Source organism: Camelina sativa, chromosome 10 (genome assembly GCF_030686135.1).
Source record: "Camelina sativa cultivar CO46 ecotype springtype chromosome 10, ASM3068613v1".
NCBI lineage: Eukaryota > Viridiplantae > Streptophyta > Magnoliopsida > Brassicales > Brassicaceae > Camelina > Camelina sativa.
In genome coordinates, this window is record NC_141889.1 from 23,702,125 (window position 1) to 23,719,199 (window position 17,075).

General features: G+C 36.0%; 1 protein-coding gene and 1 long non-coding RNA gene across 2 annotated transcripts; one reads left to right on the top strand and one right to left on the bottom strand.

Moving 5' to 3' along the window:
* Window positions 1–1,488: 1,488 nt before the first annotated feature.
* Window positions 1,489–2,414, bottom strand: LOC104719528 (putative thionin-2.4). The gene is made up of 3 exons (XM_010437470.3): window positions 2,062–2,414; window positions 1,888–1,965; window positions 1,489–1,774 (listed from the first exon to the last, which is right to left on the bottom strand). Exons 1-3 carry the CDS (start codon window positions 2,216–2,218, stop codon window positions 1,677–1,679), a joined length of 333 nt encoding a protein of 110 aa, XP_010435772.1. The 5' UTR covers window positions 2,219–2,414; the 3' UTR covers window positions 1,489–1,676.
* Window positions 2,415–14,730: 12,316 nt separating this feature from the next.
* Window positions 14,731–15,680, top strand: LOC104719529 (uncharacterized). Its single transcript, XR_015569184.1, has 3 exons — window positions 14,731–15,125; window positions 15,219–15,296; window positions 15,407–15,680. It is a non-coding gene; the product is annotated as an uncharacterized LOC104719529 (long non-coding RNA).
* The last annotated feature ends 1,395 nt before the right edge of the window (window positions 15,681–17,075 follow it).

The following is a 17,075-nucleotide window of genomic DNA, read 5'->3' on the forward strand; positions in this document are numbered from 1 at the left end:
AAAGAATACCAATCCACGTGAAAAGAATACCAATCCAGTAGAAAAGTTGGCTCCTCTAGATTAGTGTTCTTAGTGATAGTTTCAAACTGAGAGGTTTGGATTAGATTCTAGGCATTTCCACACCGAGAGGTGTTTGATGGAATGCATGAATCAACTAATGCCAGAGATTTACTCACTTACCATAAGGGATTAGATAAGTAAGTAGTTTATTGAAAATAGTGAATTGGATTTTAATGCCCTGCTTGGTCACGTTTCTCCAATGAGAGTTTGATAAAGAAGTGATTAGGGTTGATTATTTCTGCCTTGAGAGTGGAGTAGCAAGGTTTAGAAATTCATTGTCTATGGAATAGATTGCTTGAGGCCTCTAGAACATTCTGGGTTGGTTAGGAATCCTTATGAATCGATAAACCCATTCTTAAAAGCTTTCTTATTTTGATTGTTTAGACTTTTATCATTAACTTGACCACAAACCCGACCTGGAACTCGATCATAAGCATCGTGTGGTGCCTCGGGTTGTTCGTCATTCTATTCTTGTTTTCTTGTCAACTGATCACCTATTCGATCGAGTACTTGATTTCTTGCATCGTGTACCTCGGTTCTGTAGTTCTTTGTTTTATTATTTTTATTTATGTTCATTCTAGGTTGTTAGATAAAAACCACTTTATTGATTGGCTTGACTTGCATTGCTTTGAGTGCATCCTATCTGTTAACAACAACTATTTTGATTGATAACCCTGTGTACTCTAACTGCATAGGAAATTGATACGTTCGGTGTAACAACTCTACTATCAAATGTTAACAAACGAAACTCCATAACTCAACGTTTTGTTGGTTTTGACGCTTTGCTCATCTAAATTACTTCAGACAATTTAAATCTTTCCTAAAATCAGTAGCTAGCGCATCAATTAAGCACTAAGCAGTGAAGATATATATAGATAGGGAACAATAAATGAACAGACCCAAATCTAATCAATCTAGTCAACAATCCATGAAACCCTTTCTGAAAACCCTTAAACCCAACAATCAATATCTTTATTGCAATAATTTTCAACTTTCTCTTTATCTCTTATTAACCGAAGTGCAAATGTAACACATGATAACTTGGCTTCTGTGTACGGAACCACATTATGTGACTTATGTAAAAAACATTCCTTCTAACGGGCTCCTTTGAGCCAATCAACATATTTTGTTGTCAAAAATAAAAAAACCCCCTAGTTAAACATTTTGTTTTTAGTTTTCTTCTAGAGTGATTTTTTTTTTCTAGATAGATTTTGTTATTAATATTAAAAAAATCTAAAAGAAGCCACTCAAAAGAAAATATATATAAATAAGCATTTCAATATTATAGTGTTAGTCATATATATGATTTATGTTTGTAATATATCTCATCATAGATATTTCAGTTATTGTAAGAATATTAATGCAATAATTTAGCTAAGTATTGGATAATATTTTGTAACTGCAAATTGTTGAACGAAGAAGACCAAATATTTAAAGACACATATTATTACTTGTTATTAAGATAGGAAATAGAAGACATATGAAATCTAGGGATCGACAACCTTCTTCATTTTTCTCACACACAACAATTATTGAAAACATGAAAAACAACACTGTGAAAAGTGACCACCCCCTTCACTTAGGGAGGTATGTGGTTTCTTAATGGATATGGTTGTCTAGTCAGTTTCAACTACATTCATCGATCCCTTGGTGCAGACTTTAGAACATCCCAAGGCACATTTTTCAAAATGTTCATTCATGATTTCACTTGCATCTAGTCATCAAAACAAAATTTGAAGGGATTAAATACATATTTTCTTTTCGATTATCAAAAAACAAAAAAAAAAATTGATAGTAAAGGTAATGAGTTTGAAGAGTTTGCTTTACCGGAAGTCTCGAGAGTAGTTAAAGCAATGCAGACAGATGATACACACCCAATCTTGCAGTATTCATTGACATTATCACCTTAATACAAAAATCAAAAATAAATAAAAAGTGAAATCTTGATCATTCTTACAAAAACATAATGTATTTAATAAAGTACAATATTAATCAATTTACCTGCGTTTTCTAGAACGTCCTTAGTACATCCGTTAGGACATTTCCCATTAACGATATCGCAGCCACTCGAACCTTTCGCTAAACGGGAAGTATTATAGATTTGTGCCATGACCAGACTAACTAAAAGCACACCTAGAATTATATTTTTTCCTTCCATCTTTCGATTGAGTTTTTTTGATCGAAAAATGTACGTGGAAAGTTCTAAGCTTCTATGATGAAATGGTGAGGAAACAAGGCTCTCTTAAATACAATTTGCAACCACAAACTTTGTTTGATACCTTTGTCACGCTGTACATACGTGGACCAACCCTATATTAAAGGCTCCTTCACCTCCGGCGAATCTGATTCAGACTAAGGATAGTTTAAATCTTCTTCCCTTTTTTTTTTTGTTAATTTTTTATAATTAAAAAAAAATTGTTAAAGTTATGAAATATATATTAGAATCATAAGTTAATATTCAATACTCCGTATTAGTTTTCAGGTTATAAATTATATGTTTTGTGCTAACCGTATAATTATTATATGTACATTCTTAAACTTTGGTTTATAACAATGAGAATTTATATCAGGAGTTTCCTATCCAAAATTCGTATCACTTCTTGTGTAAATATTTTAATTAAGAACTTATGATTTGGAGAGGGATAGATACGAGCGTAGTTGTTACAACGTGTTTTTTGTTTTTCATGCAATTTAACCACTCATGTGATTAAATATTAAATTTTTTAAACAGTCATGTGATTATGTAGATATATATACAGATGTGTCCCCCACTCCTACACCACCCCTACCATTCTCTCAATAAATATATATATATATATATGTATATATATTTGCAGCAGATGTGTCCCCCACTACTATACGACCTCTACCGTTCTAACACTATTTGGATTTTTTTCTTATATTTTAATTTGCAACAGATGTGCCTCCCCTACTCCTGACCATTCTTGTATTATATTCAATATTACTTATTAGTTTTTCTGGTGGTATATTGTATGTACGTTCTAACCGTCACTACAAGGAATATGATTATTGATAGCAAAAAAGACTTTAGTGCAGTTTTCGTAATTGTTCTCTTAGATCAAGTTTTAAAAATGAATCTATATAATAGCGCTTTTTAAATGGTAAGCCTAAAAATATGTAAGCCAAAACTAAAAATCTGTCCTTCCGCTAAACACTTAGTCAAAATTTGATAAATGGGCAACTTATAGGTATTTTTTTTTTGGTTTTACACCAACTATTGGATTTAAAAGATAGTAAATGTGTATTTCTTTTTTTCTCCAAACTCTAAATGTTTTTTTACGATCCAAATTTTTGATTGTTCTTTTCTTTTGTTCTTTTTTTCTCACTTCTTTCACTCTCCCTAGCTCTCAGCCTCTCAACGTCGTTACCCCTTTCTTCTTCTTGTCTTCATCCTCATGAATTTGCCCATGTCTATCTCGATGAGCTCCAGTTTGATTCCTACGACTTTTTCATCGATAAAGATCAGTTTTTCGCCCATGAATCTGATTAGGGCTTGACATTTCTTGTTTGTGATCATATTGTAATCTTCTGAAGCGGAACACGGGGGTTGACAAGACCCGACCCATTTTTTTACAATAATAATATTAAAGTAGTGATCATATAGTCACTAACCACCTAACCACATTCAAACCACACAGCGGAAATAACCAAACATTAAACCAATGAATTAAGTAACCAAGAACTAACCAATAACCAAATACCAATATTAATTCCAAAACAACTAATTCAACAATCCAATCCAAACATAAACCAAAGAACCATCAATCCTAGACAACCTTTTAAGAACTCAACTCTAGCAACCTAACATGAGCCCGACAACAACCAATCAAGCCACTAGAACATCCTACTCTTCAATTCTTTGATTCCACGATCACACTTTGCCTTTACCTGCACCACAAACACAAATTGAGATGCATGAGTATTGTCATAAACACTCATTGAGGCAATCATCCCATCTATAGGGCTATACACAAAAGCAACTGAGATTTCTAATAAGAAACAAGCAACAAACACATACAAACAAACTAGGAAAAAAAGTAGCAGCTGCCTACTGAAAGGTTGGTGTCGACCGACACTGCCTCTTAGTGTCGATCAATACCACTCCTTGGTGTCGACCGACACCCCTCCTCGACCCAGAAATCCTAGAACCGACACTCGCTAACTCTCCGCGCCGTCAACCTCTTGGTGTCGACCAACACCCACCTGATGTCGATCGACACCGACTCCGCAGACACGTTTTGCTTGAATCCGAAAGTCAAAGAACCGTTTTTCAACTCCTCCGAGTCATCTAAAACTCACCCAAAAGTCTTGGAAACTCATAGGAACCACGAACCAACCTAAAGCATACAAGAAAACACCACAAACAACCATAAAACAAGCAAAACAAAGGATTCTCAAGCTTAGATCAGGCATGGTCAGGCACTCACCTGTTTTGCCGAAAGTTCTGACCCAAAAAACGATGAATCCAACCCCTTAGAAGGCTTCTCCTTTGTTCCTAGTACAAGATTTCGACTCTACAGGAACATATCTCACAAAACAAGCCAATAATATCCAAAAATCTCTCAAGATCACTAAACTTTTTCTCCTTTTCTAAAACTCTCAGGAATAACACTCCACAACCTAGGTCAACTTTCCATTTCAATAGCCTCGTTTTAAGGTTTCACCTAAATCAATAATTTAAATTAATCCGGTCGAACCGGAAATTGGTGGTGTTGACCGACAGGCTCATTGGTGACGATCGACACCCACTCCCAAAACCGGCACTTCGGTTTACGTGTGTTACAATTCTCCCCCACAACCGTAATTTCATTCTCGAATCTTGAACAACCATCAACCAAGGACTCCCGTGCAACCGTCTCCTCATCTCGCACCTCCTCCGACCAATCTACGAAGGTTACCTCCAAACGATAGACTCACATTCCATTATTTGCTCTCGACTTTTGGAATTTTCTTTATTCATTCGTCTCAACCTTGAGTTTTATTGGCTTCTTATCAGGCCGTAGCCTGCATGCCATAAGCCAACATGCCATAATGTATATGGAAGTCCAATATTCGTCTCTCGGGTTGCCACCCTACAACGAGCTCATGGATCGTCATCCGAAGTCGTTATACCAGCCATATTATCGAGCCATAAATTCTACGAATATGACAATACTAGGAGAACTAAAGTCCTCCAAAATTCGTTCATGACCAACTGTCCTTAGAGCAAACAATTCTAAACACGTTTAAGTCCAATCCCCTACATTGGTTCCCTTTCTGTGGTTGGCGTAAGACATCACAATGTCCTACCAACTATATATTCCCTCACTGGAATACCTCATGACCCAGAAAAATCATCAACATGCCACAAGGGCCGCTGATGTGTGTGATTTTTCACTCCAAATCTTTTACCTGAAAAGACCACACGACGACTGAAAGTGCACAGTTAATCAATGTAGTATTTTAGGATCGATCCCACAAAAAGTAATAGCTATCACGAATTGAATTAAAAGAGAAAGAACTACGGCTAAGACTAAATAAGAGATTGGAGTTTTGGTTTTCCTAATATCTATTGCAAATAAAGAAAACGTAAATAAAAGAGGTTTAAAACTATAAGAATAAGGTGTTGGGCGTTTGGGAGTTATCTCAGGGTTTTCATGGTTCTAAACAATATTAAGTGTCAAGATCTAACAAGTAACTACTAATTTTGGTCTAGGTTCTCAACTACAAAATACTAATGAACTAACAATCTATTATCATCGAATTAAAGTTTAAAGTTTACATACTCCGTTACTCAACTTACTCAGGCAACGACGCATGTCAACCAACTACTAAAAAAAGTTTGATATATTCACCAAACTATGCAACTAAACTTACGCAGGTTACGACGCGAGGTTTCGATATAACACTAGTTTGGAGAAGTAGGACAACACGGTTAACGCTCCCGTCTAGATCAGCACGTGGTGATCATTCCAAGCACATGCATTAAAATAAATACGTCCTAAAAGAACTCTAATATAGAACCGAAATTAAGATCTAACAACCTAATTGAAGTGAACCATGAATTCCCCTTGAATCACCCCATAAAACCCAACAAGTAAACGACTCGCTTATCATTGAAGGAAACGACATTGATATTATAAAGTATAGCATAAAAAATGAATCAAATAACAAAATGAGATCAAAGGAAACTTCTCAAGATGTCACAAAAGTAACTTATATCCCAAAAGTGATGAAAGTATGAAAGAACTAGAAAGAGTAGAAATAGAGATGGCGGATCTTCAAAGGCTTCGAGAGGGACGAGAGGTTGCGGCTGCTTATCTAGTCGTGACTAGGGGTGCTCCAAAAGCTATTGATGATGCACACTTGAAACCCTAAGTCTAAAAGAATATTTATTGGGTTTTGTCTTGGATTAGGGTCTTTAATGATAAAAATGTATTTTTTTTCTCGAGTGCAGGAGTAGGGGCGGCGAAAGAGGGTTCTAGAACATGGTTAAGGCTTGGACTGGTCCGTCGTGATGGTTTCTGGTCAGGCCTTCAATAAAAGTCCATCGGCTGGATGCTTCTCTTTACGTCAGTTCATAACACGTCTCGGTAAAACTGGCATATCTCCCGGAAGGCTGAACGGATTGTCTTGATTCCACTTCGAGGAGAAAGATAACTCTTCTGGAAGTTCTTGAAAAGTGGTTTGTTCTGTAAAGCTCTGGATCTATCCTAAAACATGTTTTCCTTGACTCTTGGTCCATTTTGCTCTAAAACTTTCTTGAAACCTGAAATACTTGACAATAGACCTTTTCAATCTAAAAACTATAGCTAATATGGGTAAAATAATAATGTTATCATCTCCCCTGCACATAGAGTTTGCTTGTCCTTAAGCAAACAATCAAAATAAAGTCATGGAAAAGAGGTTTTGAAAATAATTGGAATTCACTTATCTTAAAGGTTATCTTCTTTGCACTCTTCTTCGTCTTGATATTAGGAACTTACGTTTATAATCGCCCATGATAATCATCAACGCTTCTTCGGAGTTTCCAGAATCTCCATTGTCGTCTCTGTACATAAATTAAAGAAATAATAAAAAAATAAATCTTACCAAGGGAAGATCGATCAAAGGCTTGTCGACTCTCTTCAAGCCAAGACTTTCTCCGTATGATTCCTTTCCTCTCCATTTTCTCACTTCCAAGGAATCGACTTATCCCTAATTTTCTAGGGTATCAATTTTTTTTTTTATTGATCCCTTGCTCTTTTTATTTGGACAGGTTTCCATGAAATCCAAAGTATGCACGGGTTTACGCAACATCCCTCGGCTCACTTCTTTGCTACCAACATCCTTATTCTTTTTTTTGTCTTTTTCTTTTCTTCTTATTTTTTCTTTAGAGTTTTGAAGAAAAGAGAGAGGGAAGTGCAATATCTTATATGGCTTGAATGTAGGGATCTACTCCAGTGTATAGCAAATCCCAGGGCTTGATAATTAAGTCCGGTTTGGGTCCTATAAAATTTAAAGACAACGTTAGATCATCCAAATATCCATGGAATAAGAACTCTGGGGATTGTTAAGTCGGCTCACAGTCTTTACAAACTTCGGTTCTGTTGTCAAGCATAATCAAGAGTCATAAGAGTGTTAAATCCAATAAACCGTTAGAATAAGATCATAATCCCCTACTAGTTTTGACTCAATAAATAAAATGTGACTCGATAAAAGCATCAAAATTATTGATGTAAAAAGTGGAAAAAAGTCTCAAGTCAACAAAATAGAAAGTAACATTAGTATAGGATGGAATATCCTTCCCCCCAAACTTAAATCACACCGTCCTCGGTGGGAAAAAAGTAAAGAAGTGAGGATTAAAAATCATACAGACAAGTGTAGGGTTTAAGAACAATGTCACCTTGATGGAGTGATGTTTGTCGACTCTTAGACATTTTATGGTTCCCCAAAAATTATCTTAGAGGTCGACTTTGGAATGATGTGTGGTGACTAACTGTTTGTACTTACTTCGTTGCTTGACATCGAATATGAACTAGGCTAAGTTCATTCGAATTCTATTTTATATACCTCTAAATGCATCCTCCTTGAAACAAAAACATAAAACCATCAACAATAATGATAAATAAAAATAAGAAAAACATACCTAAGTGATAGAATGATGATAAGATGGTGGTGAGGACGGTGGATAGTTTAAAGTTCTGTCGTAGTACACGGATGAACTGTCGGGGAAATTAGCAGCTAACGTTGGGCATGGTACGCGGTACGTTGAACATGGTACGCGGTACGTTGGACATGGTACGCGGTACATTGGACTTGGTACGCGGTACGTAGGGCATGGTACACGGTATGTAGGACATGGTACGTGGTATGTAGGGCTTGGTATTGGCTACGGTTGGTATGGCGGGTGGGGACTCTCGGCATCATTCTGTCAAGGATGGTGATTATTCGTCGCCTTCAGCATGCTTTGGTCACATTGGAGATGGCCGTCAGTAGGTGGTACTTGCCACTAGTTATACTATGCATATTCAATCCATGGACCTTTGTAACATCTGTGAACCAAATGAGGGATTTTGGGGGTGGGTGTCGATCGACATCAGCAATTCCGGTTCATCCAGGTTGATTCAAATTGTTAGTTTTGTTCGGTTTGGTTTAATTGGGAGTCCCTAACCAACGTATTTAAGTTAGAACTCGACCTAGGTCGTGGAAAAGATGTTGTTTTGCCGTTTTAGAGAGAAAAGTGAGTGTTTTTGGGAGATTTGGAGATTCTTGGTTGGTTTGGGAGATATGTTGCTGTGGAGTGAAGATCTGGTGCTAGGAACGAAGGAGAAACCTTCTAAGGTGTTGTATTCGTCAGTTTTGGTCAGAAAATTTCTGCAAAAGAGTTGACTGCATGACCATGACTGATCTAAGCCTGAGATCTCTTTTGTTTTTATTGTTTTGTGTTTTTGTGGTGTTTCTCTTGTTTTTGTTGGATGCTATAGGGTTCCTACATGTTCCTATGGCTTTTGTGCGAGTTTAGGGACGGTTTGGAGGTGGTCCCACTACTAGAGTCTAAAATTGGAGCTTGACAAGTTACCATTGAAAAGAGAATCTTGAGAACTCAATCTCATGAGTTGCTGGACACAACAAAGAAAAAACTCCAATCAATGGAGAAAAGGAAGGAAGGAAAAAGGAAATCCTTGACGAAAAAGGAAATCACTAATGTTTTTTTTGGAAAAGGGAAACTTTGGTTTTAGAAAACCAAGAGAGAACCCTACTTCTCCTCTAAAAGACCACGACTTGGGAGCAACCCTACAAGCAATAGATGAACCTAAAAAAGATTTTTTGAGAGATAAGCTACAAGTTTTGATGAAGACGAAAATTTGTAAACCCGATTTGCAAGAGATCTCTCGAGAAGAAGATATTCCGATCACAACCAAAGATTGTTTTGCTGTAACAATGGGAGCTTCACCACCAGGAGACCTAGAAGGTCTAGAAGAAGGAGAAATCGCTGAAGAAGAAGAATAGTATGAAACCGATTATGTGGAGGAATCCATTGGAGATGATGGATACGACTTTTCTATCCCCCGACAAGAAGAACCAAAAGTTGAGCCTATCATAGAAAAAGAAGAGGAGCACCCAACCGCCGAGTTTGCAGAGATCCAAACAGTCTCTATATGGGATGAGCCCCCAAAAGACAAATTTAAGGTCTTGATGAAAGCTAATCCACCCCACATCTCATTCGAAGAAACATGTAACAAGTTCCCATTGAAGTGTTTCTTCATGGAGAGCTATATTTCTGAGGAACAAGTGGAGGATCACTTTAGAGAGGCAAGACTCTCTCTCTATCCAAACGCACCAGCAAGACACAATAACTATGGCGTAGAAGACACATTAGCGAGGAAGACTTGGAGAAGTTCAACAAAGCCGTTAAAGCTTTACTCTTGGTATGTCTTTTATGAATGCATTGTGCCAACATGATATTTTTCGGTTCTTTGAGGATAGCATAGAATCAGTAGATGACACTAAAGATCTGTTCCTAAAACATTTGGAACCCAAAGATTTGCAAACACTACACAAAGTGGAGAGCCTTGGCCGATTCCTAATCACCTATTTTATCAATGGAGTTGAATTGAAAGATGCATTATGTGATTCCGGTTCATGTATCAACATCATGTCAACCGATGCAACAAAGAAGATTGGCTTGAGATACTTACAACCATCGGAAATACACATAGGACTCGCCAACTCATCTTTTATAGTTTCCAAAGGAATGGTCCGAGACATTCATGTAAAAGTCGGAATTTGCAATGTTCCAACCGAATTCCAAGTTATCAATGCTGAGAAAGGAAGGTTTACACCACTTATCCTTAGAGGAGAATTCCTAGCCACAATAGGAGCCGTCATGGACTGGCCTAACCGAAGAATGTCCTTCACCAACATCGATGGAGACATTTTCTATGAAGCTAAACCATTCAACCCGCCAACTCAACGATGTAAAGAAGAAGATGAACTTATGGAGCCATGCGAAGCCTACATTGGAGAAATATCCAAGAGGGTTTGTCTAAAGACAACCAACTCTCCTCACCTTGCTTGAGAAGCGAGCTAACGTCTAGCCAACGACGTGAAACAAACGCGCTTCTTGGAAGTAAACCCATGTTAAGTAAGTTTTTATTTTTAGTTTTTATTTTCTTTTATTTTTAATATTTTTGCAATTTAGTTTCAGGTTTTTATACAGAAAAAAACAAAAAAAATAGAAAATAAAAAAGCCAAAAAAAAGAAGAGAAGAAGAAAGTCCCCATGAATTGGCAATGCACACTATGTCAAGTACCACCTATTGACCGGCCATGTTCAACATGACCGAAGAAGCCGAAGGCGATGGATCAATCACAATCCTCATGTGATTGATGTCGAGAGTCCCCAACAGCCATACGTACCGCATACTGATAACAAGATTTTCATCCTGGGTATCAATTCCCTATGCAGTTGTAGTACAAAGAGTTATCAGTCCAAATGGTTGTTATGCTAGCATATAAGATGTGATCAGAACAATGTAAGTCAAGCCAAATTATAAGTGGGGTTTTTGACTAACAACCTAGTGTGGATGGAAGTAAAAAGAATAAAGCAAGAACTACTCCACCTGGATACTCGATGCAAGTAATCGAGTACCGGATCGAGTAGGTGATCGAGAAACAGAAAAAATAAGAAAACAATGATGAACAACTCGAGGATCTACACGAAACTGGTGATCGAGTACTAGTTCGGGTAAGGGGTCGAGTTAAAGTTGAAAGTTTAAAAAATCATATATGAAAGCTCCTAAGGATGAGGTAATCGGTTCATAAGTACTCCTAATCGATTTGGGATGCCTTACATGCCTCAAACAACTTATTCCCTATACAATGAATCTCTAAATCTTGCTAATCCACTCTTGTGGTAGAAACAATCAACCCTAATCACTTCCTTACCCAACTGTCGTTGGAGAAACATAATTAAGCAGATATTAAAATCCAATTCGTTATTGTCAATAAACTCCTTACTCATCTAATCTGTTACGTAAAGTGAGTGAATCTCTAGCATAAGTTGATTCAAGCAATTCATCAAACACCTCTTGATGCTGAAATGCCTAGGATCTATCCAGAAGATAATTTTCATAAAAACTATCAAACTAAGACATCCTACCGATTAAGAACACATACTAGCCTATACCATCCCTAGAAACTTTAGTTCACTACTCATATCTCATGTTAATCGACACAGAAGCATAAATGAATTAGAACTTTGTAAAATAAAAGTAGATGATGTATTGGAAAAGGAAAAAAACGTAGAGCATAATCAAAGTAGAAGAATTGCAAAAACAGAAAAATAAAAGAAATCCTAACAAAGCTTGTAAAATGTAAATCGGTTCTCTCTCTGTGTGTGTAGCTCTTGCTCTCTTGTTTGTGGTGTCTGCGGCTGATAGGGTGAAAAAATAGGAAACAATTTATATGGAAACCGTTTGACCTAGCCGCCCAGCTCTGTCCGAAGTTCTAGACGAGGCTATGGTCGGGCACCTCCTCGGGTTGGACTTCGGGTAGCTCTTCTTGCGCTCGGTTCTGTTTGATCGGGTTTAGGTTTGGGATGTTCTTCTTGTACGATCATACCAACGGGTACACGCTCGGATTTCACCTAATTCTTTTCCTTTTAGGCTCCAAAGCACATGTTTTCATCCAAAATGCACAAATGCAACAATGCAACACCCTAAAAACCTAAATGCAAATTCCAAAGGTTAAGGATCTAAAACTGCTAAGGTTAGGCCATATACAATGAAAAACATGAATAAAAAGATGCCTAAAAATGTGTAAAATAGAGATTTATCAACACCTCCAAACTTATCTGATTGAAGAGAACCGATGCTCGACATCGGTATCGGGCGACACCAGGAGGGTGTTAGTCGAAACCAATGCGAGGACGACGAAAGGGCTATGGTGAGTGTCGGTCGACACCAAATGGAGGTGTCGGTCGACACTGCTAGGGTTTTCGGAGATGTCGAGCAGGTGTCCGTTGACACTAGGTGGTCAGTGTCGGTCGACATCCTACATCAGCAGCGGCTGATATTGAGATTGCTTTTTGTATTTTCTGATTTGTTTTATTGTTTGGGTATTGTGGTATGAGGAGATCTGATTGCTTGTGTGTATAGCCCATGAGAGGATTGTCTCACTTAGAATTTATAGTAATATTTATGCATCTCTTTCGTGTTCTGGTGCAGATAAAAGCAAAGTGTTATCGTCGAATCAAGGCTATGATGAGGAGTATGTTCTAGAGGCTCGATTATTTCCTTTGTGCTTCTCTTAAAATGCTAGAGTGGAACTTACTTTTCTAGAATGGATTCTAAGTTGTTGTTTCTATGATTTGTTTTATGTCATGTTTAAGATGCTAGAATTATGTTATTTGTTTATTTATTGTTGGTTATTAGAATTGATTTATGTTATCCACTATTGTTGATTGGGAATAGGTTGGTACTGAGTATAAGATCACTAAATATTAGGATATTAAAAAAAAAAACGGATCGGATTGTTTCATTTATAATGTCAAAATTAAGGAGTTGAGTCTTTTAATTCCATTTCTCTTGTTTAGGAAAGATGAACTTTTAGATTATTATTAAACAAAAGCGGTTTAACTAAATCCAATTAAAATCAGATTTTATCGTTTGATTTAAATAAACCGGAAAAGAAACCCTAAGCCTATTTAAATGGTAAACTGTAAGAAAAACTAACTTTTTGGCTGTAAATTTCATGGCCACCTAGCTGGAGAAGAGAGGCTAAGCGTTTTTTCTTGTTTGTGAGAAAGGGAAGAGACAAAACTGACAGGGTTTAGTAGGAAAGAGGTTTGACCTAGCAGAAATTTTCAAATGTAACAAAAAGGTTTATGGAGTTGTAGCTAAGTTTTTGACCATTTTACGGATTTAGATTCAGTTAATATTCTAAAAATCATCTTCGTTTTCGTGAGGTGCTCTATTTGGACAAACGTGGATTGGAAGAGAGATCGCGAGTTTGTGATTCAGGGAAGATTGAAATTGGATGGTTAGATTTCCATTCGTAACTCAATCTTTGAGGCTGTTCGTTTTTGTTATTTTCCAAAAATATTTTTTTTATCAGGAGTGTGGGGAGACATCTGAATATATATATTAAAATACAAATAGAATGCTTAAACTGGAAAGGAATCTTACTGACTTTTTTTTTTGGACAAACAGGAATCTTATTGACATGTAAAAAGTTATGGTAAGGACTTGTGAATATAATGCACATTTGTTGCAAATTAAAAAAATGAGACAAAAATTCAGATAGTGTTAGAACGTGTTTTGTGAAAATAATGAGAGAATGGTAGGGGTGGTATTGGAGTAGGGGGCACATCTGTTGCAAATTAAAATATGAGACAAAAATCCAAATAGTGTTAGAACGTGTATTGTGAATTTTTTTTATTTTTTTTTTGTCAACAAAACGTATATTGTGAATATAATGTGAGAATGAGGGGGTGGTGTAGGAGTGGGGGCACATCTGCCGCAAAAAACTGACCACATGGAAGTTTAACTATTTAATATGGGAAAAAAAATGGTCAGCTGCTCCCATAAAACATGGTCACACATCTAAAGTTTAATAATGTACCCCTAGTTATACAAAATATATGTTTCGCATGGTTACATATACGAAGTTCATCAAATTATGTGTTTCATATCATGGACATAGAATAACCGGGTAAATTCCTCCCGCAACAACCGGTGTTGACTCATCACGTTAATATATATCTACACAACCAAAAGGGAGTAGGTTAAAATTAAATTACGAAACAAAAAATAAGTTGTAACAAACAACGTTCTTATATTTCGCTCTCCAACTCATAAGATGTTCTTAATTAATAATATTTACACAGGAAGTGATACCTCGGACAGAAAAATCATAATATAAACTCTCATTGTTATAAACCAAAATTTAAGAATGTACATAATAATATACGGTTAGCACGAACATACAATATATAACCAGAAAAACTAATACGGAATATTGAATATTAAGTATCTTTATAATTCAAATATTAAGTACCACATAACTTTAACTATTTTTTTCTTTTAATTAAAAAAAATTAACAGAAAAAAGATAAAAAGATTTAAATTATCTTTAGTCTGAATCAAATTGGCTAGGCCAAAGATTAATGAGCCTTTAGTATAGGATTGGTCCACGTAGCGTGTACAATGTGACAAAGGTATCAAACCTAGTTTTTGTTTGTAAATTGTAGACCAACTAGTATTTAAGAGAGCCTTGTTTCCTCACCATTTCATCAATTGAAGCTTATAACTCTCCACATACATTTTGCGATCAAACAACTCAATCGAGAGATGGAAGGCAAAACTTTGATTCTAAGTGTGCTTTTATTGAGTCTGTTGATGGCACAAATCCAAGTTGAGGCAAAGAGCTGTTGTCCGTCCGTCGCTGCTAGAAATGTCTATAACGCTTGCCGCTTGGCAGGACAATCAAGGCCGACTTGTTGTAAGATCAGTGGCTGCAAAATCGTTAAAGAGAAAAAATGCACCCATCCCCCATATATTCACGAGATTCTGCAAAACACTGGTAAATTGATTAATATTGTACTTTACTAAATACATAAATGTTTATAAAAATGATCAAGATTTCACTTTTATTTGTTTTGATTATTGAATCAAGGTGATGAGGTCAGTGAATACTGCAACGTTGGGTGTTTATCCTCTCTCTGCGGTGCTTTAACTACTCTCCAGAACTCTGGTAAAACAAACTCTTCAAACTTATTATCATTACTATCAAAACCTTTTTTTTTTTGATAATCAAAAAGAGAATATATATTTAACCACTTCAAATTTTGTTTCTATGACTAGACGCAAGTGAAATCGTGAATGAAGCTGTTGAAAAATGTGGCATGGTATGTTCTACAACCTGCACCAAGGGCTCAGCTGAAACTGCCTAGACAACCATATCTATTAAGAAACCATGTACCTCTCGAGGTGAAGGGGGGTGATCACTTTTCATAGTTGTTTTCATGTTTTCAATAATTGTGTGTGTGGGACAAATGAAGAAGGTTGTTGATCCCTATATTCTATATGCTTTCTATTTTCTATCTTTAAAATAAATAATAACATGTGTCTTTAAATATTTGGTCTTCTTCGTTCAACCATTTGCAGTTACTGTTAAATTATATGTTATTATCCAACTCCAACACTTAGCTTAATTATTGCATTAATATTTTTACGGAAACTGAAATATCTATGATGACATATGTACAAAACATAAAACATATATGTGACTAGCACTATAATAATGCTTATTTTTATATATTTTTAGATTTTTCAATATTAATAACAAAATCAATCTAGAAGAAAACTGGAAACAAAATGTTAAACTCAGCAGGTTTTTTTTTCTGACAACAGAATATGTTAATTGGTTCAAAGGAGCCAATTAGAAGAAATGTTGTTTACAGAAGTCACATAATGTTGTTCGGTACAAACATGCCAAGTTATCCGGTTTTACATTTGCACTTGGGGTAATAAAAGATAAAGAGAAAATTCAAATTTCTTCCCTATCAATCTTTATTTCTTCCAAGTACGTAGAGAAGGCTGACTAATTTTATACGAAAGACATCATCTGAACAGTCAGTAAGAAATGCTACATCTCAATTACCATCACCAATCATTCACTTAATTGTCCAGAGTAGAGCTTCCACTTATGAATGAAGTGCAGAAAGACTTCACCGAAGATTGGCAGGTCCCACGGTTGGCTCTGGGTCATTAGGTAGCATGCGTAACCATCCTCTACGTGAAAACTTATTGCACTCTTTCCAATAGGCATCACATAGCATCCCTAACTGATAATATGATTTTCACTCAGGGTATCAATTCCCTTATGCAGTTACACTATAAATTGCACTACAACAAATATCTACATTGATAGCAATAGAGAAACGCTATAATACGTTATTCATAGCTTTTCACACACGCTATGTTAGACCTCTGTTATTGTAGGTACCAACCATACGATAGCGCCAGATACATATGCTATGGTAAAATATTCTACTATAGCAATATCGAAATGCTATGTTATGGCGTTTTTCTAATTTTTTAAAATAATGGCATAAGTCATTTTACACGCTATCTTAGGAGCTTCTACCATAGCTATATTATAGTAACACAAAATTAGTGCTATTTTATATAATGTGGTAGTATTTTTATTTTTCAAAATTTACTAAATTAGATTATATATTTTATATTTCATAAATTAATAAACATACATAACTTTAATATTATACTAACCAAAATAAGTCTTATATAACATCAAGTGCCACCAAGTCTTAAACAAAATAAAACTAACATTACAAAGATCAGAGACAAATTTTACATCTACATGTAACCAATCCAAGCCTTTCTTCTGCACACTTTCCCTTGAAACAATCCAATGAACAGCCACTAGTTCACTTTGAATATATGAAAAAGACATGTTTCACGTTATTCTATCCATATGCATCTGCTCATATGAAACAAACGAATTATGAGA